This window comes from Pogona vitticeps, chromosome 15, assembly GCF_051106095.1.
Source record: "Pogona vitticeps strain Pit_001003342236 chromosome 15, PviZW2.1, whole genome shotgun sequence".
NCBI classification, from domain to species: domain Eukaryota; kingdom Metazoa; phylum Chordata; class Lepidosauria; order Squamata; family Agamidae; genus Pogona; species Pogona vitticeps.
The window spans coordinates 2,960,454-2,984,940 of record NC_135797.1 but is presented as its reverse complement, the minus strand read 5'-3'; the positions used below and the strand labels follow the sequence as shown (position 1 = coordinate 2,984,940).

Here is a 24,487-nt window from a genome sequence, read left to right as displayed (position 1 = left end):
CCCTCCGTGTGTGCACGGGGAGGAAGGACCTCTGTGAAGGTGCACAACATCTGCATGGGGGACACGCGTTATTCCTGGCGCAAAATTCCTTCGGAAAGTTCCAAGATCTCGGGCGGGGTGGGTTCTGTTGGGCAAGGCTTTTCTCAAAACTGGGGCGGGTGGATAAGAGAACCAGGAAGAGGGTTACATAGGCAACGAGGTTTCTTCGTGGAGTCGGGCACAAATCATGCATGCAAGCCCAAACACACTTCTTCCAATTTTAAGCCCTGGAAAAATTTTAACTCTTCTGTCTTGTGCATTTGCAAACTTCTTGCTGCGGTCTAGAGGACTGAAAAGCGGGCTCTCCCCCCCCCCCAGAGAAAAACAGAGAAGAGGCAGGGCTTCCGTCAAACTAGAATTCTGAAGAGGCCCGATGACATGTTATATAGAACCCACCTGAATTATGGGTATCCTAAAGAACTAGCATCAGCATCAGCATTTTAGAACGGCAGAGCTGGAAGGGACCCCATGGGTCACCAAGTCCAGCCCCTGGTAAGGAGGCCCAGTGAGGGGGTTGGTGGATTCGAACTCCAAACGTCTGGCTCCACAGCCACAAACCCAACCCCGGTAAGCTATCCAGCAGTTCACCCTTCTTACACACAACTGCTCCAGTGAGACCCACACGGCTCCACACTCTTGCCTCCATGAGGACCAGGAACTTGAAGTGCTTTTAAAAGAAATCTCCTGATGCGAAAGCTGAACCTGCTGGGCTTCGTGGCACAAACACACACACACACACACACACACGCATTTGCTTCAAAGTGTGTCTGCATTTCCTGTCCAACATGGTGGGATTAAATTGCAGCACAATTATTTGTACGATTACGGGGTTCTCTGCAGAAGGGTTTCTGCAGGCAGGAGCAGCTGGGAGAAAGCTCGCAATCCTGTCTCTCTCCTTTCTTTTGACAGAGATGTCAAATTTTATCTGTGGGAGTTGTGTTGGAGGAGGGAAGAGCAACGGTGGCGTCTGCTGCCAGCTCTTCCTACTGCAGATGGCTTCTGTTGCTTTCAGAAGAGGAGGAACGAAGGGTGTACAGCTTTATCATCTGTCAAGAAGGGGAACGCCGCTTCAAAATTTAACTCGAGAGCTGGGGAAAGGCTCTGCTCGCCCCCAAAATGTCTTATGTCGGTTGGTCCCTCTCTCCCGCCCTCAGAAACTTCCAGGTAAAGCTGGGGTGGACCGTCTACTGATCATCCTCGTCCTGATTTTAGAAGTTCTCCGCCGGTGGCATTTTTTCAGACCTCGGGGGAAGAGCTGTCTTTTTAACCAACCCCACCCTGGAGGAGGAAGATGGAGGGAGGGGGAGAGAGAAAAAGAAAGGAGGGGACATAGAGAGAAAAAGTACTGACAGCAAGAAAGCAAGGAAGGCAAGAAGGAAGGAACTGAAGAGAAAGAGATGGCCCCACCTCTTCTGGTTCTGGCTCCGCCCACTGTTTAAGCCCCACCCACTCCTAGCATGCAGCCCCTGATATGATTCTCTATAAGGGAATCTGAGCCCTGAAAGAAGCACGGCTGCCCATTCTTGATGTAAAGCAGTGGTTCCCAACCTTGTGAGACCCAGGTGCTCTTGGACTGCAACTCCCAGAAAAACCCAGCTAGCACATCGCATGCCGAAGGCTTCTGGGAGCTGTGGTCAAGCAACACCAGGATTACCCAAGGCTGAGAGCCACTGAGGTCAAGGGACTTCCAAGCAGGTGAAAGCAGTGGGGAAAATAAAAGATTGCGGTGTAGCTAGAGAATGTCATCCCAGGACATGCCAGGGGGCCCAGACGGGACATTAAACCTTTGGCCTCCCCATTGATTCACAAGATATAGGAGGCAACAGGGAGACGCCTGGCCCCGGATCAGGCCCGACAGGCCTGATCTCTCTGGACGCCACTCAAATAAAGGCCCCCTCCGTGAACGGTGGGACGCCAGGCTCTGGCACCACGAGCACCTTCTGACTGCCGATACCACCGAGAGCGTTCTGTCTGAGCTCGAGAGGAAAAAAAAAGCCCCAGAGAGGATGACCAGCAAGCATAGATGGTGGGGCAGATGGCAGGCACCCAGGCCAGGCGCCCGCAGACTGCCAGGCAGCGCGGCATCCAAAGCGCCTGCTTGCGGCCACCGCTGCCGCCTTGCAGACGCTCTTCTCCTGCCCACGCTTGGCACCCCGTTCCCTCGCCACCTGTGCCTGCGCAAGTGAGTCAAGATTTCACAGCTCGAGAGGGAGCCCACGCCAAGCCTCAGGTTTGCGGACGGATGGCGGAGCGCCCTCCCTCGCTGGAGAAACGGGAAGAGGAGGGGCGACGCGCAATGAGATGCTGACGGACCAGCGTCAAAGGCCCAAGGACTTTTTTTTTTTAAAGGACCAAGAGGATCAAGGAGCTTGCCGTTGATCCCACCAAGTGTCCTGCCGTCTCCTTCTGGTTTTCTACCATTGCTTCGCTTTCCCTGTGTTTGAGCCCCGGCCATTTCCACTCCCCAGTTCCAGTTGGAGCTTTGAAAAGTTACTTTTTGGGACTATGATACTCCCAAATCCACCACCAGTTACCCTGCCTGTGGGATTCTGGCCTCGGGCTTCCTCTAGTGGCCAGTTCTGGTAATAACATCATTAGAAATAACGTATTTTTCCGCGTATAAGATGCCACCATGTATAAGACGCCCACCAATTTTCTAATCACAAATTAAGAAATCTAAGTGGGACTCAACAAGTGGAAAGGAAAGCAGGGATCAAAGCGCTGCAGGATCGCTTTGATCCCTGCTTTCCCCTCCACTTGTGTTTGTTCTATCCTGAGCTTACTTCAGTGTATAAGACGACCCTCAATTTTTAGTCTAAAGATTTTAGACAAAAGTATAGTCTTATATATGGAAAAATACGGTATAATTTTGGGGGGGATTTTTCTTTTAATTTTTTCAGACCATGGATAAGTGAATCAGTGGATGCTGATCCCACAGATAAAGGGGCCACACTCGTTTTCTCTTCTGCCTTAACGGTGCTGGATAAAAAGGCTGGTGGGATGTGGCCCCAAACATCAGCTCTTCTCGTGTGTTGCAAAAGAAAGGACTCCCCCACCTTCCCCATCCCGGGTACCTTCTTTTCGCACTCATGTCCACCGGCTCATCGTTGATGTTCTCCTTTCCCGGCCTCCCCGAAGACCGGCTGTCGGCGTGAGGCCGCAGGTTGCCGTTGAGCTTCTCCTCGTAGACTTTCAGGCTGTCCTGCTTGACCGGCAGCTCGTGGGGCACCTCGATGCCGGCCAGGTCCTTCCGCTTGAGCAAGGCCAGCATCTTGAGGCGCTCCATGGCCTCGTGGCCCTCCATCTTGAGCCGCTTGGCCAGCACGTCATCCCGCTCGTCGGCCTGGTCCAGGGTGCGCTTCAAGAGGTTCAGGCGCAGAGCGTCCTCCGTCATGCGGTCCATCCTGGGGCGGGAAAGGGAGGAGAAAGGCAGTGATAGCTGCTTGTGATTTTTAGATAGATCGTTATGCATTACGGCTTGGACTGAATTTTTAGTACTACTCGTGTTTACCATTTCTCAGAGTGACTTTTTAAAAAAAATGTTTTGCATACTTATTGATCTCTGCCTTAATGTTGCCTGTTAATGATGTAAGATGCCTCCCTTATTCATTGCTTTAGACATTGTGTTTTAATGCTGTTAAGCACCATTGTCTACTCATCGTCCTCAGCTTTAAATATTGTCTTTCATTGTTGTAACCCGCCTTGGGTCCTTTTCAAGGAGAAAGGCGGGATAAAAATATTATAAACACAACAAGACGAGGAAGGAGAGATTGCAGATGGGGGGGGGGAAGGCAATTTCTCCGTAGAGACCTCTATTTAGAAGCAACGAATTACACCACATCTCCTAGGTAAGTTTCGGAAAAGTTGATCAGATACTCAACAGAGTTCCCAGACTCGGTGGAAGTCTATCCTTGAACCCTGCCTAACGGGAACAAACAACCCTGAGAGGCTATTTGTCTTTCCGCCCTTCTTGGGCTGCGGTACCCTTCATCAGCAGCAAGAGAACTGGAAAGTTTCAGAAAGAGGGCAGAGCAGGACCTGTGGGGGCCTGAGTGCGAGCGGGCAATTCTCCTGCGATGGTCCCACCACCTGATCAGTTCTCCGGGCTTCCTCAGAGGGGGTCTGCCTGCTCTTCCCCGTGACGCCACTGCCCGGCGGTTTCACAGAATCATTACATCCATACACCAATGAATTATAAACCTCTGCGACACTTCCCCTTCTAAGGGTTGGTGACAGTCGGAAAAGGGTTTTAAAGCCAAAACAGGCTAGCATTCCTTGGTCCCACCCGTCCATGACAGATCTCCTCTGAAACAGGATTCAGCCTTCCGGTTGAAAGGGGTTCCCCCGTTTGGATTTAAAGCACCCCTCCGCTCCTCCGAATGGCCTCTCCACAGCCCTCCGAGGCTCATGGATATATTTAATCCAAGTATCACCCTTGCAGGGTAATTGGAACGTGTAAAGTTAGCTTCCACCGAGCTGGGAAATGCTGATCCAGGTAGCTTGGGGTTGTTCTGCCCCAACTGGCTTTGCTCTCCAGAGCTTTAAGCAAATGCAACTTTTTCATTTTCTGGTACATGATTCTCCTTACGGGAGACCTTGGGAACTGAACCCAGGACCTTCTGCACCGAAGGCTGATGCCCTTACCATTGAACCCCATGTCCTTCTGCAACCATACCTTCATCCGTAGCTAACTAAAATGACACAGAGTGACCATACCAAATGCAAACGAACATTTCCCCCCCCTTGGGCACCATGTTTAAAAGTCCTTCCTTGCTTTTCTGGGACGCACCTAACACGGTACAATGCAGATTACTCAAGAAGTCAGTTCATACTTGACTCAGGCGCCTTCCGAGTTAGAAACCTTTTAGATGCAGAAAGATTAAATAATAGATGCACGCACAGATGCGCAAGAGAGCCGGCTGGGAACAGCTTTCCCGAGGGGCTGACCCTAAAAATCCAAACAGTGAAGATCGACTGAAAATAAGAATGAAGTATTTAAATGTGCAAGGTAGCAAAAACTACAGCCGCTGGGTAGGAAGCAACAAGAACTGCCATCGCCAGGATGGAGGCTCGGGAAGCAGGTGCCACTGGGGGGGACCCCGTGGGGGTGCGAGAAGATGCACTAACCGAGCCTACCTCCATGTCCCCGGCCCCAAGCCTTCCTCCTCCCCGAGGTCATCCTTGTTCTTGCGCTGTGCCGGTTTGCGCATAACAACTCAAGTTGTGCCTGAAGGCGGACTGGAGTAACGACAAGGGAAGTCCGGTCTTGGCCCCTCCCTTCCCGACATGGTCCTTCTGCCCCAAGGTGGGACGGAAAGGCCCTTCCGATCTGCCTTGGCCCAATTCAAGAGGTACAGTTCCTCATCTTAGACCTGCAGAACTGGAAGGGACCCTAAAGATCATCCTGTCCAGCCCCTGGAGGGGAGGTAGTTCATCCATTCTTGTCAACAGTCCTGTAAACACAGCCAGAAGCAGAATCCTCTTTGAAGTCAACAGTGGCTTTCCACCGGATGGCCCCGTGGTTGAGGTCTCTGGTTGTGGAGCTGTAGGTTGGGGGTTTGAATCCCGGCCCGGGCCTCCTTGACAGGGGTTGGACTGGATGATCTTTAGGGTCCCTTCCAGTTCTGCAGTTCTAAGATGATTATGATTACCCCCACCCCACCCAAAGCCCAGTTGGACGGTACTATGGCATTCTTGTTTTGTTCCCAAACCCACTTCTCCGAGGATAGTTCCTTTTGTCAAACGGCAATTTGGCCTGCCGTTGGCAGAATCGCCACAGCCGAACCCTAAATGGCTACAACAGCAACCCGAGAACATTTTGCTAAGATCCCCTAGAGATCTCCCATTAAGTGGAAAGACCAGAAGCTGAACCTGGATCCTTTCCCTTGTGAACGCTACAGATATACAATTCAATATTTACAGCCGGTTTCTTTTTCCTCTTGATGTTAATCAGCCACCGCTAAATGTAGTGCACATCTTAATGTGTTTTCATCAGGAAGAGCTTCTGCTCAGTGAGAAATTTTTCGGCTGCGATTGAACATTTTCAGAGCACATTTATTTACAGCTAAAACATCTGAATACGGGCATGGTCAATTCTGAGCACCAGCAAAAATCTCCACGAGACAAACAGAATAAAAATGTCCCAGGTAGCTCACTTGCTGAATAAATCAGATGTTCACAGGTTTAATCCACCCTGCGATAACTTTTTATGGGCGCCCCGGAGGAGAACCGCCCCCATCTCAGGAACAGGCTTGGTGGGGAACACGTTTGGGAGGGAGAAGCCAAAGAGAGACAAGCTGAGACACGCTGGGTTGTGGGGGGGGAGATGAGTGAAATATGTTCCTGCTTTTTAAGCATATGTCGCAAAAGCATTCCACTCTGGATTATCATTTCTCTCCTCCATTAAGTGGGCTTGGTTCTAACCAAGCTGCATTAAAAAAAATAATAAACACACACAAAAGGTCAAGATCAAGATTTAGTTTCGGATAATATCTGTCGTAGCTGGACATTTCTCACGGTTGCGTGAACTACGACTGAGGAAGCCGCTGCGAGGTGTGCGCAAACACACACACCTGCATTCTCTCATCCAGAATCTCAGAATCATTTTGCATCCAAAGGTGTTAGGAAGGAAAGGAGTCACATCTTGACAAAGAGCACAGAACGGTACAGAGTGGTCTTTTACTTGACACTTGATTCCCTTACAAGCAAAAAAGGTACCCCAAAACACGTGTGCCCAAATTCTCAGAGCGCACAAGCGGCGGACACTGTTGATCCCGCGTGCGCGGCTCAAAATGAGGCCGCATTTTCGGAGCACAAGGGAAACCAACCAGTTTCCCCTCAAGTCTGAATGATCCACAGATGTGGCAGCCAGAACTTCCCCAGCGCTCCAGCTGGTGAACGGCTTTCTAATCGGTCAGACTGGCCTGCCACCATTCACTGTGGTTTTATGGAAACACGCCGACCTGAAGCCGAGATGAACCAAGGCACTCCGTCTGTCAACACAACCAACCGTGGTTAGCCGAAGACGGGGTCCCAGAGCTTCCCGGGGTCTCCTCGCCGCCAGAAACAGGTTGCGGAGAACGTGCCAGCCGGAGGCCCGGCGCGCTTGGTTCCCACCGCGTTAAACCGGGTGGTTGGCCTTACACAGGAATGCGACCATCGTCCAGAAGCCCCTGCGCCAAACCTCCCAGCCTCGGCACTGACCTGGCTGCCCTCTGCACAGGACTCCCTTTGTTCGGTTCCTCACTCGGCTCGACCCCATTTAACCCAGCCTCTTCCCATGGGTTTCAGGCAGCTCCTCTGGATTCAGACCTCTGTCCAGCTCATCGGGCCTCGCTCATTATATTTTACTGGCTGCGATGAATCAAAAGTGAATGCGGGGCAGGAGGGGGGAATGACCTCAGGGAGCCCAAAGTAACTGTTGCCCTCATCTGCCCCCCTCCCGGCATCCAGGATGACCTTCGCAAATTATTTTTCTTACATGGAAATCACACCTGCTTTCACGCCATGATCTCAACAAACTTGGGGATCCGAGGGAGTCTTTCTCATGAGGGAAGAACGACAGATACGGAAGAGAAGGTGGTTGGGTCTAGGTCTCTGCGCTGAGCCCAGGACGCTTCCCGGGGGAGGGTGGCTTCGTTTCTCTGCTTTGCCCCCTCTTGGCTGACCACCGAAGAGGGATGTGAGAAGGAAGCAGGAAGGAAGAGAGCCCTGCACATGGTCTTGGACAACCGAGGGGAAAACATAAGGAAATGATGGATGACTTTCCTGCTGGGAAACCTGACATTGGGTGTTGCAAATGATTCTGGGACTGTCTGTAGGAGGAACACGGGGCTCAAACATAAGAGAATGACTCTGCCATCCATTTGCACATGAAATGTGCACCCAAGGGCAGCCTCCCCATCTGGCTGGCCTCTGCGTCGGACACCATTTCCCATCACCCTCAACCTAAGGCCCCACGGGCTGGAGGCGATGGGAGCGGCGGTCAAGAGCACACGGAGGGTGTCGGGCGAGGAAGGAGGCCCAACGGCGGCCCTTAATCCAGCAACCTACTCTGTGAAATACATTTTGTGTATGTTTCCCACACCTGTCACCTGAGCACTTGTGTTTGTGGGAGAGGCGGGGGATCCTGCACCCTTCTGCTTGACTACCAAGCGATGGGTGCGTCACCCTTTTAATATGCGTGAAAGTACATTTGAATCTCAAGTCTTCTGGACCCGTCATCACCTCCTACACGTTGGCTATGCCTGTCCTGGATCCTTCTAAGTACACTGGAGACACTGCCTTCCACCACCGCCCCCTGATATCTCTCTGACCATCCCCTCCTTTTCAATGCTTCCTGGGGGATGGTGGGAGTTGTAGTCCGGCCCCTGGGAAGGGCCACCAAGTTGTTGCCAGAAATCCTTAGCAAGGGAAAAGTGGACGTCAACAGGAAAGAAGTCTTTCGAGGGAGCCTCGTCTGCCATTTGTTTTTGTTCTAAATATATGAGCGGTTTGTAAAGCACAGCCCACAAAGAAGCACGCAGAAATTCAATTAAAACCTGGTAAGGTCCTTTCTGGTACGCTGAGCCACAGCCCTTCATGCTGATGGTGAGAGACAAAGGGTAGGCTGATCGGATCTTAAAGAGTAGGAAGAAATGTTGGGGATACAAGCACTCTGTGAGATATTAACTTGTTCTGTGAAGAACCACAAAACCCAGCTGACACACAGCCCTTGCAAATGGACATACGATTTCCAAGCTTTGGGACAACAGAAAGGCCAGCCAACTCTTTTAACCAGCATCGGAGGAGCAGGGGAAAATGAGACGAATAAAAGCATGACATTTTAAAAACAGCCACCTCCCTCGGGAGTCTGCGCCACCCCAAATCTGGACCCCCACGAATGACGGCACATGAAAACAAAGGAAGCCCAGGTAGGGAAAAGGGATAGAGAGAGAGATAACTACAAAGGAGTAGCAACTTTTTCTTCTTCTTAGGGAAGCACAGAAAGAGAAGCAGGCCCACCTCCTGTAATCCGCGCTGTGATTCACAAGCCAGCAGCCCTTTAAAATCTTTCCAGCCAGCGCGATCAACGACAATCAACAAAATGAAATTTTGGAGAGAACTCCCCTTTTGCCAGTCAGAGCTACCGAATCTTGCCAAACATATTGCAGGGAAGGAAAAGAAAGCAGACTAAGTCACAGCCTTGAGATTCCCTTAGCTCTCCCCCCCACAAAAGATGGAAGTTCTCCCTCCCATTTTCATACCCTTGCAGTCTCCATATGAATATAAGACTTCGCCTCCAAAAAACGAGGATCTGGGAGTAGATTGTAGCAGTATGCTGAGTTAACTATAATAAATCCAGCCACTATTCCATTGCTGTGTTTCCCACACCAGCTCATCGGTTCCTTCTAGGAAACTCCACCCATCACAAAGACAACACATCTTCTTTGCTGCTAATTTTGTGCAACTGGGATTCAAAGGTGGACTGCCTCAGCATCTGGAGGCTCCGCCAAGTCTTCAAAATAAGTCTAGAAATCCCAGTAGTCTGCAGAAATTATTTACCAGCCTGCCAAGCAGCTATTAAACCAGTGTGGCGTAATTGACAAGAAGGCCAAACTAGGCCTGAGTTGAAATCTTTCCTGGGCCATGGACACCACAAAAGGATGGAAATGGAAAATCACACATCGAACATTTTGTGGACCCCTAAACCTCTATTATGGGTCACCATAATCTAGAATAAGTTGTTACTAGCATGCAGGTATGTTTCACGTCCCCAAATAACACCTTTCTGGAAGCCAGTAAAACCCTCTCACTTTCATGCCTTTGTGTATCCTTTATTTATTTTTTTATTGTAGGACACTGTATCTTTCTGCCCCTTTGTATGTTTACACACTTGCAGGAAGTTTTTCCCCCTGGGAAACATACATTTGTTTCAAACTGCAAAGACCTCTTTTAAAAGACACAATGAAACAGGAAGAGCAAAGTCCACCAAGTCTGGGGTGACAACAGTACAGTCCATGGACCATACACAGCATCCCCCATCTCTCTCTCTCCTTTTAGCAACCCGAGTGCTAAGTTGGCCTCTTTTGACTAGCCTCTCAGACAGTAAGCACATATAGGAAGAGACTTTGGGAAATTTCAAAAATGAGAAAGAAGGGGTGGGCTTGCTACCGTCTACTCCCAGATCCTCGTGGTTATTCTAGCTCCATCTCGCTAGGCCAGGAAACAGGGGCAGAAAGGAAAGGCTCCCTTCCGCGTGGGTCTCTCCCTCCGGCTTCCCTTCAGCTCTGCCTCCAACAGGCTGTCGCATTATCGGAATTCCAAAATCTCTGGCGTGCGCTTGAGAAGTAATTAAAACTAAGCTCCCCCCTCCCCCCTGTCTCACTCGCTCTCCGAGCCTACTCCCGTCGGTTGCCTTCCTTTGGGATCGGGAGAGAGGTGGGAGCACAGATCGGGAGGCAAGGCTGCCTGTCTGCCCGCCTGCCCGTCCCCCCACTCCCCTGCCGTCGCCGCCCGCCCGTCAGTTGCTGCGGCTGCTAAGCCTCCTTCTCCTCCTCTTCGACATCTCCAGCCGGGAGGAAGCCTAAGTGATGTCGCCGCCGTAAAAGATACATTTCAAGAGAGAATGCACAAAATGGCTGTCTCCCAAGACAAACCCTTTCCGTGCAATGCTATAAAAAGGACCGTTGTCTAAAAAAGGAAGTCCGGGGGGGGGGGGGGGGGCTTGACAGCCAAACGGGACAGCTAGGCGGAGGCAGAGAGGAGGAAAGGAGGGAGGGAAGAAGAGAGATACAAACCGTCCCACCCCATCTTTTAATCTCCCCATTCTTTCAGGAGAATCTCAAACCCGGACGCTTTCTCCCGACGCTAGATCTCCTCGCAAACTCCTTCCAGGCACAACTTGGAAAGGGACGCCTCCCGTCCCGGTAAACTGTGGCTTGTGTCCTAGGTTTCGGGGATTTTAGGGTGGAGGAGGGTGATTTCATGCGGGGAGGGGGGGCAGGAGAAGGAAGGGTTCACTTTACAAAACCAAACAGGTCTGCCTTTCGGGACTCCTGACCAACCGGATCTCCCCGGCAGTGGCGGCTGCCCTAAGATGCTTTGTGGTCGAGGTCTCTGGCTGCAGAGCCTGAGGTTGGGAGTTTGAATCCCCCCACTGGGTCGCCTCCTGGACAGGGGATGGACTGGATGATCCCTAGGGTCCCCTTCCAGCTCTGCCGTTCTAAGATCACTCTCGTTTTTTTGAAGGATGCAGAAATTCAGAGTCGTTTCGGCGCCTTGGCTCTTTTCCAAGGAAAGCCCTCTCGGAAATTGAAAAAAAAGGAGGGGGCTGCTAAGAAGGTCTCTATGCATATGGGAAGAGGCTTATAACTCAAGGAAGCAACATGGAAGGGGGAATGCCTTGGACCGGCTTGGGATAGAAATAGATCTGCCCTCAAAGGCAGGGAAGAGGATTTAAAAAGAAAGAGATCCGGCCATTTAGCCCCAAGAGACCAGGGTCCACAGCGCCCCAAACGCTTTTCCCCATCACCAGGTGCCACATGGGGTGGCTGACATTGTTAGCCATCGAAACACTTCATATTACCCCAAGTGCACTATAAGAACGGCCCTGTAAGGTGGGCTGGCATGAAGGGAAACCGTTGGCTCAAGAGGCAGAAGCACCGGAGGGGTGGGGAAGTGGGGGGTTCTTAGAAAGAGGAAAGAACAGGGGAAAAAAACACACCCCAAAACACCCACAGTCATCCCAAGTTCTCCTGTAACAAAAGGCTAGAATATTTTCTAGCAAGGCTAGAATATTTTCATCTTTCTGGTAGCCCAGGTTGAAATAGGAGAAAGCAGATGTGGGGAGAAATGTCCAGGGAAAGGCGACCAGACAGATCAGCAGCCACTTCCTTATGAGAAACTGTTCTGAGGGTTTGTATTTGGGATGTGGATCTCTAAGGCACGCGCAAGACCCAAAATAGTTGAGATTCTCGCCACCCTGAACCACGTGAAAGCTCTGAAAGCCCTTGCTGACTCCTCTTGTAAGATTACAAGCAGGCAGAGCAAGTTAGTCGACAAAATGGGAGGAGCCGGCCGGACGACGCAGGCTGGAGAAAGTACCTGTCTTCACAATCCCTGATAAACTGACGGAACTCACTGCCTCATGATGAAGAGGGATGCCGGGCACATTACTAGCGCACATGGGTCTCTAGGTTCCCTGATTCAACCTTGGGCATCAGGAACTGAAACAAGCAGGAGAGAAAGCGAGGGGGAAAACACGCTTTTCTTCTCTCCCAAGACAACTGAGCCTCTGCCCAGTTGGCGTGGACAACCCTGGGCGTCAGGGACCAGTAGCCTACCTTGATAGGAGGCTTGTTTTTCTGTAGCCCGGAGGCGCGCATGGAAATGGCCGGATCTTTACTTTAAAAATAGCATTGGACAATTTGCATGGATCTGATGGGACCCACGTGGGTTTGATACGACACAACTGCATCGAAGGGCTTTTTTCTATACTATGATCGAGTAGTAGCTGTAGGAACTAGTTCAAAGTCAGAAAGTGCCCCTGTGTGTGTGTGTGTGTGTGTGTGTGTGTGTGTGTGTGTGTGTGTGTGTGTGTGTGTGTGTGTGTGTGTGTGTGTGTGTGTGTGTGTGTGTGTGTGTGTGTGTGTGTGTGTGTGTGTGTGTGTGTGTGTGTGTGTGTGTGTGTGTGTGTGTGTGTGTGTGTGTGTGTGTGTGTGTTTGGGGTGTGTGTGTGGCTGTGTAGCCAGACAGGGAAAGGGCTGGGCTAAGACTGTTCACCCCAGTGTAGTCTTCTGGGATTCCACAGGCACTTTTGTTAAAAAATAATAACAACAGGGAATCTGTTCTGGTGCAGATTCCTGTTCTCAGTCTGAACAGACCACATCAGAATCTACTGCTTGATTACAGGAACCAGAACCACCTAGCTCTGTTCTCTCACTCCACTGGTGGAGAACTAGGAACGTGAAAGGCAAAAGAGGAATAAAGTCTGAGGGCTGAAGTCTTTCTTTAAAAAAAAAAAAGAAAAGAGAGGGGGAGAAAGGTGGGATTCGTAATTTGCACAGGGTAGAGGATCACCCATTTTTACAACCTGGAGAGACTGAGGTATCAGACTACAGCCATAAACCGCCCCCCCCCCCCAGTTGCGATGACTTCTTCCTTGGGGTTTCTGGGGGTTGTGTATCCCCCAGCTCTGCCCCCCCCTCAAAAAAGAGGGAATTTCTTTACGTTCCAGAGTGCAACCGAGATGGAGAAGCTTCAGAGGTCCAGAAGTTTCGAACTTCTAAACTTCTTGGACTTCACGCCCCAGAAATCCCATCCAGCACAGCCGGTGGAGAAGGCTTTTTGGGAAGTGCAGTGCAAGAACACTGGGGTTACTCAAGGTTGGGCATCACTGGACTACAATGATGGCAGGTCTCTAGCTTCTTAGGAGTGATCGCTATCTGTCCCACTGGGAGGTATCCAAATTTTGCCAGGGTCCTCCTGTGCCTAAAGCAGGCGCTCTACCGAGGAGTTGCATCTTGGTCTAACTGCTGCCGGGATCTTGATCCAGGCAGCAACCCCTTGACGGGGCAGAGTTTGGCCTCTGTTTTGATCAACGTTAGCCACCCGAGTTCAGAAAAGTTGCTTATCCCCACCTCCAGGACCACATAACTAGAAACCCATTGCTATGCCGGTGGAGGGGATTTGGAAGCGATCATTTTTCTTTTCAAAAAAAGTTTTCCCCAAGTTGGGAAAACAGAAGGGACAGGTTTAGTGCCCACATTCCTCTGAACGACCTGCTAGTGTTGGGGACAGGAAGGAGGAAAATCTCTCCCCCTGACAGGGATCTCCAGATGCACTGGGCTAGTCCTTGTAAGACCACAGAAGGCCCTCTCTGGAGTTCTCATACAAATCATAGACTTGGCCCTTAACTTTTGAGTTACTTCATCTTTATTTAGAACTTTGGTAAAGAAGATTCAGGCTCGAAGGGGCCGTTTACCTCAAACAGCTCCCTGGGATCAGACCAATTTACAGGCAACTATCAACCATGGGGGAGCGGAAGTGAGTGTCCCGATTCAGGGGCAATCTCCCTCTGAAGACTAGCAGCCAGAGAGAGACAGTGTCAAGTGGGCTTGCTAGTGGGGCTTTTTGGAGGGCTCTGTATTGCCATGTATAGAAAGAAGACACCAGGCGATCCATGGGTCCCAATTGATCCCATGGTAATCTGGCCAATCCCAACCCCAGACGCCTTGTTTCCAATGAATGTAGCTCCTTACAAACCCAGGCTCGGCTTTCAACAAGAGCTGAACAAACCTTGGCCCCAGAAGACAACAAGAAATAACAGACCTACGCCAAGCATGTACAAAGTGCCGTTCCAAGTCTCAAAAGCAATGCCAGCAGCCCATCTGCTCCGGTATCTCTACAGATTAAAATCGCAGGGAACGCCAAAAAGGAAAAATGCAGGGTAGCTGAGATACCCATGGGGACAACAACACCTCCAAAATCCAAGACAACAGCCTAAATCTCATTCGCAAAAGAAAAGAATTTCTCTGATTGTGTCGGAAAGGCAGACACGACAGTCAGCGAGGAAGAGAGACCCAGAAGAGGGACCCAGGAGCTGCTCAAACAGAGATGCCTTTGGTCTTAGGGTACCAAGCGCTGGGTCAAGCGTGGGGGAAGCAAAGACAGGGAAGAGGGCCGGGACAGGAGATTGTCCCCCCTTCTCTCCCCTTTTCATCTCTTCATGGAAACTGAAAAGCCAAAGTGGTTTGAGCGTCTCTGGGATTCTCCCTCCCTTCTGGGTGAACAGAGGAAGTCGAGGGGGGGCAGAAAAAGCACCGTCGGGAGCTCAAAAACCATCCGGATAAAAGTGCTGGTGGCAGCGACAGGGGTCCATGGAGGTTTTTAAACCAGCCTCTGCCCTTTCCTCTCTCTCTCTCTCTCTCATATCATGGGCATCAGTGACGCAGGCTGCCCTTATATAATCGCCTACGATTTCCTAGACCGCAAGGAAGGCCTAACCTCCGCCCACCCCATGCTGCTGCTGCTGCTGCCGCCCGCCACTGCCGGCCGCCACCGCCACCGCCACCTCCTCCTCCTCCCTGCCAACGCTTTTGTGTGCTCCTCCGGCGTTCACTTCTCTCGCTCTCTCACACACGCGCAAAAGCAGCAAGCCAGTCTTCCCGGGCCTTGGCACCGTGCCAGCGCTTTGCCTCCGTCAGCTGGCTGCCTCCATTCACAGACCTGGGTTGTAGCTGACATGAAAAAAGAGAGGGGGGGGGAGAGGGAGAGAGAGAGAGAGGGAAAAAAGGGGGGGGGCTTTGCATGTGGGGTGGACGAAGAAGGGGAAAGGAGAGAGAAGGCGAGAGAGAGAGGAGGTTTGGGGGTATACTATCCAACTATCAGCACGGCACTAAGACAATAGATTGCCTTAGCCATATTCGTTCCCCAAATAAGCTACCTTCCTTTTTCCGCGCGTTCCCACACCTCGGCTTCCTCTGTTCCCCCCCAATACCCTCCCCAAAATCCTCTTGCTTTGCAGCTTCAAGACCAGGAATTGTGAGGAAGGGGGTGCAATGGCCAAAAATAAGTGAATTCCTTACGGATTGCCCTAAACAGACGGTAAGGTTATATATATTTTTAATTAAAAAAAAAATTTTTTTTAAAGAAGACCCAACGTTCAAGACCTCGCGAGGCTAAAAGAAGAATAACAGTATTTTTTTTTTTAAATAAAAGGGGTCTCAGTTCATCCCTAGAGAACCCTTTTGTTTAAAAAATATGAAAGAATTTAAAAATTATTTGTTTTTTGAGGGGTTTTTTGTTTTAAAGAGAGAGTCTCTAAAAGAATACTTACAGGTAGCGTGTTCTGCCTCCCTCCTTGACTTGTCAAGAGGAGGGGAGAGACAGACAGATGGACGGGAAGACGGATCGCGAGCACGCGAGGAGGGCAGTGGGGGGGAGAGCGCCAGGGTGTTTTGTCACGGGAAGCCCCCTCGGCGGAACATGGGCGGCCGAGGCGTGCCATTCCCCTCCAGGGACCTGCCGGAACCCAGTCGTGGAACGGGCACGTCCCTGCCAATCATCTCTGGTGCCGTTATATTAAACAAAAGAAAAAAAAAGGGGGGGTGATGCTTACTTTTACCCATGATGCCTAGCGGGGGCAGGGGAGAAGGGGAGAGGAGAGGAAAAAAAATAAAACCAGTTGCAGCCGGTTTGTAACCTCAGGACATGGAATTATCGCTTTAAAAAAAAATTAAGCTGGTTGTGGCATGAGAGCCAGTGAGATGCCTGGCGCCCCCCCTCACCCTTCCTTGCCAGCCGCCTGCTTCGCCCGCCTCCCTCCTTCTCTCTTTCTCCCCCCCCTTACACCCCAAGGACTTCCATCATCTCTCACGCACTCGCTCGCTCGGCCGCCCCCACTCCTTAAAAGCATAAGCTGGCACCTGGCCAAAGTTTCCGTCTCATTCATAAGTGTGGAGCTCGGATTTCTGAGGGTCTCCACCCCCCTTTAAAAAAATTAATATAAAATCAGCTCGCTGCCCAAGAACCAATCGATGATGTGAGGCAAGGGAAGGGGGGGACACAACACACTGGACTCCCCACCAAAAATTATAAATGTTTCCCTGCCAGTTGCCCACCCTCCCCGCCCCCAGAGACACCTTCAACCGGAAAATAAAATAGTAATAATGCGCTGTCAAATCCACTCTGACTTATGGCGGTCCTCTGCCAGGGTTTTCCAGGTAGAGAATACTCAGAAGAGGCACCAAAGGGAACCGCCTCTAGGCCTACTGCTCCAAGCGAACAAATTCGGGAACGACGAAACAAAAACCCGATTCGTGCAATGAGCAATTTCCCCTTTTCCACGGTGAGCCGATCCTGCCAGATGCGTCCCAGGCGATGGCTAAGGCCTCGCCTGTCCAAAACGTGCCACCCACCTCGGCGACAATCGAGAAATTCGGATCTGATGTGGTTCATCTGTGAATCGTGGCCGGCGCCTCCTCTTCCTGCCCACCAGGACTCGGTCTGCGGCAAACTCTTGGGAACGGCCAACCTCGAAGGGCACCCCCCTTTTGTCTTGCAGACAAGGCCGCCAAGGGAGATGTGGACACTAAGAGAAGTTTGGTGAGCAGGAAAGCGAGATCAGTTCAGGTCCTCTGAGGGTGGTTTGGGCCTGTTTGGTCATTTTTCGCCCAGCGGTCCTCTGAGAAAGCGAAGCTGGCTTGGGAAAGGCTCCCGAATGCTGCATCTTGACCCCGTTGCCGGAAGAAACGTTTCAAAGGGTCCATGTTCCGATGTACTCTCTTGCACTCTTAAATGGCTCGCTCCCTGCCTAAGGGTGAAAAGGGTGGATCGACAAACAGATCTGCCTGCAGATCACATCAGGCGGGCAGAGCTATCGGTCTGCCCTTGGTGACCTGGAAGTCATTCGGGCCGAGGTCCAATTCCAGACTTATTCTTGGGGTGCTTTTACACAGAACCAGGCGACACATGAATGTCAACCCCACAAAGGGCCACAGGGGTAGGCCAAAGTAATCCTGAGGCTGCGTGTGGCTAGGTTTTTTTTGGGGGGGGGGGATTTGCACTCCCTGGCTGCTGATATCTGGGCAAGATGATCAGACTGGGGCAGGCAGGCTTTTCTAACTCACTGAAAGCCGCTGGCTCTCAAATGTAAAACTCTTTTCCACTGGGTTTGCATAGGGCCGAATGACACTCAAGAGAGGAGAAAAGAGGGACTGGTTTAGCCACAAGGCAAATAGGGTGGTAGGGAATGAGACGTGGCCATATCCCGTGCAAGCTGGGGAGTCCAGACGTGTCCGGCTCTAAGGCACGGTGCTCATCCCCGTCTCCAAGCCGTAGAGCCAGCGTTTGTCTGTAGACATTTTCCGTAGTCACGTGGCCAGCACGACTAGACACGGAATGCTGTTACCTTCCCACCGAGGCGGTACCTATTTATCTACTTGCATCTTTACATGCTTTCGAACTGCTAGGTTGGCAGGAGCTGGGACAAAGCGACGGGAGCTCCCTCCGTCACCTGGATTCAATCTTATGAGAGCTGGCCTTCTGACCTTGCACCACAGAGGCTTCTGCAGTTTAACCTGCAGTACCACCATTTATTTATTTATTTATTGGTGATTTGATTTGATTTGTATCCCACCCATCTGATCTATGTGACCACTCTAGGTGGCTTCCAATATAGCGTAAACAACTAATAAAATTTATTTCATAAATGTCCCATAGCAGAATACTATAAGTCCAAGCAAAGGCTGCTTTCCTCCAAAATCTGTAAAAGCCACTTGCCACCACAGGAAAGGAACAATATCACTCACGTTGCTAGGGCCAGAAATCGGATACTTCTTTCCCAACGCATTCAGCTGGATGTATTTCCTAGCTCCTGGTAAGTTTTTGTGATCACCTTTAATGTATGGAGAGGAGCAGCCTCTGAAATTAGGATCCACCATCTGCCCAACCCCTTCTGGGTTACCAAACAGGTTTCATCTCAATGGATTCAAAAACAGTGCTAGATGATCTGGAGCCCTATTGATGTTTACAGACCATAGTCAATATTAATTCTCAACTACTGCCTATGCTGGATGGGATACGTGGAAGTCAACTCATAATAATACAGTGGTGCCTCGCAAGATGAATTTAAATCGTTCTGTGATTAATGTTGTCTCGCGAAAAATTCTTCTTGCGAGACGCATTTTCCCATAGGAATGCATTGAAATCTAATTAATGCGTTCTTATGGGCAAAAAAAAAAAATCAGAACAAAGTCAAATTGGGTTTACAAAGGGTTTATTGAGTGCTCTTTAAAGCCATACATATTGTGCAGATGATTTAAGAATTTCAATCCAAAAACTTTAACTTTTTAAACATCATAGTAAAACATTTAAAAATTAGCAAACATGAGGCAGGAACAAAAAACAGAAAACATTTGTCTTGCAAAGCATGGCCATAGGAACATTCATCTTGTGAGTCATCAACCCCATTGCCAAAACCATTTGCCTTGTGAGTTTTTTGTCCTGCGAGGCACCACTGTACCTGGAAGCATCCACGCCAGAACTAAACTTTGTCGCCCGAACTCAGACTGGTGATCATAAGAGAATTCACAATTCATTGGAATTTTTATTTTATTTTATAGATTTTATTTGCCTCCTACCGAACCAACAAATGTTTTCGGAGATGCTTCACAAACACACGGAGGCAGAACAACCAATGGCACAACACACAAAACAAGGAGAGCAGCCGAGACTATCCTAACGTCACCACAACAGCCTGGCAGATTTGGCAAAGGAAGGAAGGGAGCAGAATCTGGTAAGTGAGATATTTAAGGAGTGTTTTTTTTTACCAGCTCCACACCCCACTGGGAGTTTCCATGACTGAGCAACGATTTGCACCGAAGCCCCTTGAGTCCCAGTCCGTCACTCTATCCACCATACCACACTGGGTATCTAGTTAGCTCATACTGGGCTGCTGAGTCTTGGACCACTAAACATTCCATGTGAACGTGTGACACAGAAGACACATCCTGCAATTCTGCCTGAATCCCAATTATGTAAGTAGGAAAGTCTAAACTCCGCAGGCTGTGCAAAATCTGGCCAAGTTCAGTGTATTCCCCGGCTTAGACCTGCATGTAATTCACGTTGAAGCGTAATAGGAGTGCAAATGAGAGGTACGTAGCAAGAATGAGTTAGTGGGGGGGGGCTGTCCTTTGGTTTCAGTCATCATTGTACACAAACTTTTATATTTGAAGGAGGAGAACCTTGAAAGAATGAAAGAAAGAATGAAAGAAAGAATGAAAGAAAGAATGAAAGAAAGAATGAAAAAAGAAAGAAAGAAAGAAAGAAAGAAAGAAAGAAAGAAAGAAAGAAAGAAAGAAAGAAAGAAGAGTTTAACTCCTATGACTCTCTAATGCTCCAAGGGAAATTATGTCTCTACCAGCACCTCTAGGCTGAAAACAAGCCAGCCCCTAACCAAGGTGTTTTTACGAATTTCGATTCTGAAGCACTGGAATGAGACGTATCCCTGCCTTGCCTCCTTCCATCCTGTCCGGCGCCCATCTGAATGCCTCCAGCCCCCACCCAACCCTGCTGCTCCTTATTTGTCCATAATGGTTGAGAAAACCTAAACAATATGCTATTGAAACAACTAGGCCGTAACTATTTCATGCCGCTGAGCCAGATCCTCTCCCCCCCCCCCCGCTCCTGTGATAATTGGAGACTCCAGCGAGTTAAGGAATGATTCACAACCGGGGGGGGGGGGGGGGAGAAATGGAGTCTGGCAACCCGGTTCGGCCTTCCTCGGAGGCAAGAAAAAGGACTTTTCCCATGCAACCATTCTGAAAGCCAACCCTCTGCCAGTCAGAGTTTCCTTTTCAAGAAAGAAAAATCACATTAAGTTAAGCTAAGAACACCTATGGAGTGCTCATCTGTGGCAAACACACAACTTTCCTAAATAAATGAAGCCGACAGACACAGAGGCTCTATGTGAGCTGCTTCTCAAAGTGCCGAAGACCATCTGAAGAATGTTACTGAAGGATGTCTTCACACAAGCCGCTTCAAGATTGGCTAAAATCTTGATCGTTTTATAAAAAGTCAAGCTTTTGCTATAGAGGCAATATAGGCTAGAGATAGAGGCTTCAGTGCAGGGGTTGGTAGGTGAGGCTGGTCTTGGCAGCTAACCAAGAAGAGATAGTGGCTAGGGCCACCAAAGGAAGAGGAGAGGGGCTTGTTCTCCTGGAACACTGCACTGGTTAAAGTCTCTGGCTGTGAAGCCAAAGACTGGGAGTTCAATTCCCCACTTGATAGGGGCTAGACCTGATGATCCATAGGGTCCCTTCCTGCTCTGCGGTTCTAAGATGATGATGAAATCAGAGACTATCCAAGGGCTAATCCAAGTCCATCAACCCCTATAAAGCTCTAACTTGCCCCTCAGTTTCATTCAACGCTGTGTCCTGGATCATTGGTCCAATTATCTCTGCTTTTATATACAGTACACGGCTGCTTTAAAATCTGGCCTCATTGTCAAACGCATGTCAAACTTCTCCACACGATGGAAGCAGCAAACTGGAGCTGTGGCCTTGCTTCAACTAGCAAGCCTCCTCGCCGCAGTCTGCTCCCATTCTCCGTTTGACAAGTATCCTGTCATCCAGGTTCCCGAAACCATTCTCCACGTCTCCCGCGGCACGCGCCAGGAAGGGAAATACGACCGGCGTGAGAGGCAGAATGGTGCTCCCAGTTAATTTTATTATGTTCCAAACAGTAAATCTGCAGCAGCGAAAAAGGGCGGGGGGCAAAAATGAAAACCTACCGCCGCGAGACAAGTTTTATAATTCATTAAAGTGAATTATTTTGTTCTTCACGAAGCAAATAAGTATCAGGCGGGAGATGGAGGGAGGAGAAATCAGACCAGCAACACAGAGAGAGTGGCTCGCAGCCTAGTCAGCATTGAAAACCTCATCTTATGGGCTGTTTCTAGATATCCATCTCACTTAGCGTCGACCGTGCTCCTCAGAAGCAGGACCCAAGACTGTCTGCAAGACACTGGGGGCTGAGTTGCTCCAAGCGCTGCGTTGCTAGGTGGCAAGAACAGACCCCAACAAGTCCACCCAATGAACAGAACAGAAATGCAGCCCAATCAGCCACCCCCTAACAGTGAGCTTGCTGTTGTGTCTCTTTGTGGGTCAGGGCTGTGAACAAAACACCTCGAAATACAGCCTCTTCAGAGGTGACGGACCTCTCTCGTCAATGAGCGCGACTGGCTCATTTAATACCTTCCAATACGGAGATGCAGCAGAAAAACATCACTCTCGGGAGAGGCTGCCCTGTTGTGTCTCTGCATGCCGACTCTGTTCTTTTTTTTAGTCCAATGCAATCTCTGACTTGGATAACCCTGCCCGGTCTCTGTATAGGCTGCGGCCAGATCAATCTCTCATTCCATTTGCACCGAACTGGCCCTCCTCAGAGGAGGCACCCCGTCGCACCTCTGCATAAGTTCTCACTTTCAGCTTGTCTCCTTTTACTCAATATGCCTGGCTAGATCAGGGCAGGCGAATCTCTGGCGCTCAAGAGGTTCTGGACCATAACTCCCAGAATCCCCAGCCTGCTTTGGCAATGATAACGAGGGGTGGGAGCTATACTCCAAAACATCTGGAATGAAGAACAGGCAGCACTTTGAGAGATCAATCTGTGCAGATCGTGAGGCAACCCATGGGCAATGGCTCTGAGAATCCTTGCCTTAATCTTTCACAAACTACACGTGGCACATCGAAAAGTAATTGAAGAGACCTTTGAGGTCATCAGAAATCCCCCCACACCCCAGTACCTGTAAGTCAGGATCTTCTAATTATATTGTCCCTGACAGACGCCCACATGACTGCTGCTTATACCCAAGAACAGATGACCACCTCCCAAAAGACAGGCTCTCTCACTCCGGCCCAGGCTTGTAGGTTCAGGAGGCTCCCCCTAAAATTTGAGCCCAAACTACAGGCAGTTTTCATCTGTCCTCAGCACCCTTTGCGTGACAGCCGTTTGGATGATTCAATACTGCTGCCAAGGCACTATCTTTAATTAAGCTTGAGGATCCTGATTTAAAACTCACCCTGCTCTACACCCTGGATGATTCGTGCACAAACAAACTTGGGATTTCACTGGCAGGGGTGACAAGCAAGGCCGGGAAAATAATTTCAGATTTTATTTTTCGGTAAGCATCAGTAAGACATTTTTATGAGGCACTCTGAAGGAAGCCAGAAAGAAAACCATCTTGAATTTCCAGGCATGAAAACATATTGACAACTGGGCAATGAGGACTTTCCATGACCTAATTAAAAAAAAAAAAAGCAGGAAAAAAAGATGTTGGGCTTAGGGCCACAAAAAGCTTTCAAAATCAAGGGGCAAGAACAGTAAAAAGTGGGAGAAATATTAAAATATGCCAGAGGCACTGATAGCGCACACCCTCAAAGTCTTTTCTGATTCTTGGGATTGAAGCAACCGAGGTGTGGCTGCCCCCTCTCTCTGTGCTTGCCCCACAGCTAAGAAGTAAGGCAAATTTGCCCATTTAGGTAAAAATCAATCAATCAAAGGGAAGACCTATGACTAAATGAACTAAACAGAGGGTTTTCTCAATGGTGTCTGGACAAGCTTGGGGCCCTTTGGATGCAAAGCATCTGCTCGATTTGTTCCTCTGACCTCGAAAGGTGCCGCAACCCATATATTTCCAAGCATCATACAAGGTTGTCAACCTGGTGTTAGAGAGAAGGGTCCTGCATTCACAGGCCCCGTTCAAGAGAAGGGAAGCATGGTGGGCCAGTGTGGGTAATGGTCGGAGTCTTGGAGGATGACTCAGGACACCAGGGTTGAAATCCTCCCTCCTCCATCAAACTCCCACTGGCCTACCTCGCAGGGCTGTTTGCTCTGGGGATAAAAAGTGGGGAGGAGTCAAGCATGGTGCATTGTCTTGCGCTCCCATGAGGAAATGCAGGGTGCGAAGGGAACAGTTAAATAATCGAGGAAAGGAGTCTATGCATTTCCTGCACTCAACTCAGCAGCTACAGCCATACAGAGAACAAACTGGGCTAAACTCAGAGGTCTTCCAAAGCCATGTTGTCACTGTAGCAAAGTCATATCGCACAAGTGTGTGTGGAGAACCCACACATTTCTTTCTTTCTTTAATAAAAAAAGACACAGCAGCTTCAAAACTTTCATTGAGTCTTCCAGTTTATCCAGGCCACTTTACCCTTCTTTTTTACTCCTGCCAGCTTTCTTTCAAACTGGGGCAATTCAAGCCTCCCCACCTCAGGGACCCACCTTGGGGCCCAACAGAGCCATTGGGGGCCTTACACATGCACAAACACACACCTCGCTTTAGCCCGCTGGCTAGGGTGGAGCCTTGGCATTCCAGGGCGAAAAACCCACCAACGTCTAGGAAAGCATGTTCTTCTAAGCTGAGTCGAAACCATTCCTGGGAGAAACGGATTTACAGTATTTCGGTAAGGGCAATCTTCAAAGGAGGAGGGGTACTGGTCACGAACATCTTAAAAATAGACTTTGAAGATGTCAGAGCTAGAAACAGCTCCAACATTAAAAAAAAAGTCTGCATCCTCTCACTACCATGGTTTTAAAAAAAAAATCAGTGTTCTCTCTATTGCGTCTGTGACCCATGCGTGCACGCACACCCACCAACCTCGGCCCCATAAATCCTTCCCTTAGCCTAGCCCACTGGGATGGAGAAGTGGACCTGAGATGATCTGCCAATCAAGCGGAGGCAATCAATATGCCATCATCCGGGCGCGCGCCACGCCTCTCTCTCTTCTCACTCTCTGTGCCCACACCCCTCCGCCGCTTCCACCATCTCCGGTCAAAGCCTCCGAAGCATTAACCCTTCGCTCTGGCTGAGGAACCAGAAAAGCTGCATGCTTCTAAATAAAATGTCCTCTCCGAAGAGGAGGATGGGGGAGGAGACAAGGAGCCTTAGATCCTCCTCCTTCCT

The 24,487-nt window shown here is 49.9% G+C and overlaps 1 protein-coding gene and 1 long non-coding RNA gene across 5 annotated transcripts in view; one reads left to right on the top strand and one right to left on the bottom strand.

Moving 5' to 3' along the window:
- GATAD2B (GATA zinc finger domain containing 2B) overlaps nt 1–24,487 on the bottom strand; it is a 44,127-nt gene that overhangs the window by 16,226 nt on the left and 3,414 nt on the right. Inside the window, exons 1-2 of one of the 4 annotated variants that reach the window (XM_078382228.1) lie at nt 15,857–17,068; nt 3,114–3,443 (exon numbers count right to left, since the gene is read on the bottom strand). In XM_078382228.1, the coding sequence (XP_078238354.1) occupies nt 3,114–3,442 (329 nt within the window). In that variant the 5' untranslated portion in view covers nt 3,443; nt 15,857–17,068. Of the gene's footprint in view, nt 1–3,113; nt 3,444–10,191; nt 10,363–15,856; nt 17,069–24,487 lie in introns of those variants that run through there. The other 3 variants (XM_072984223.2, XM_072984224.2, XM_072984221.2) reach the window with 3 other exon arrangements.
- LOC110088486 (uncharacterized) lies at nt 15,335–22,812 on the top strand. Its single transcript, XR_002302089.3, has 3 exons — nt 15,335–15,624; nt 19,143–19,315; nt 19,755–22,812. It is a non-coding gene; the product is annotated as an uncharacterized LOC110088486 (long non-coding RNA).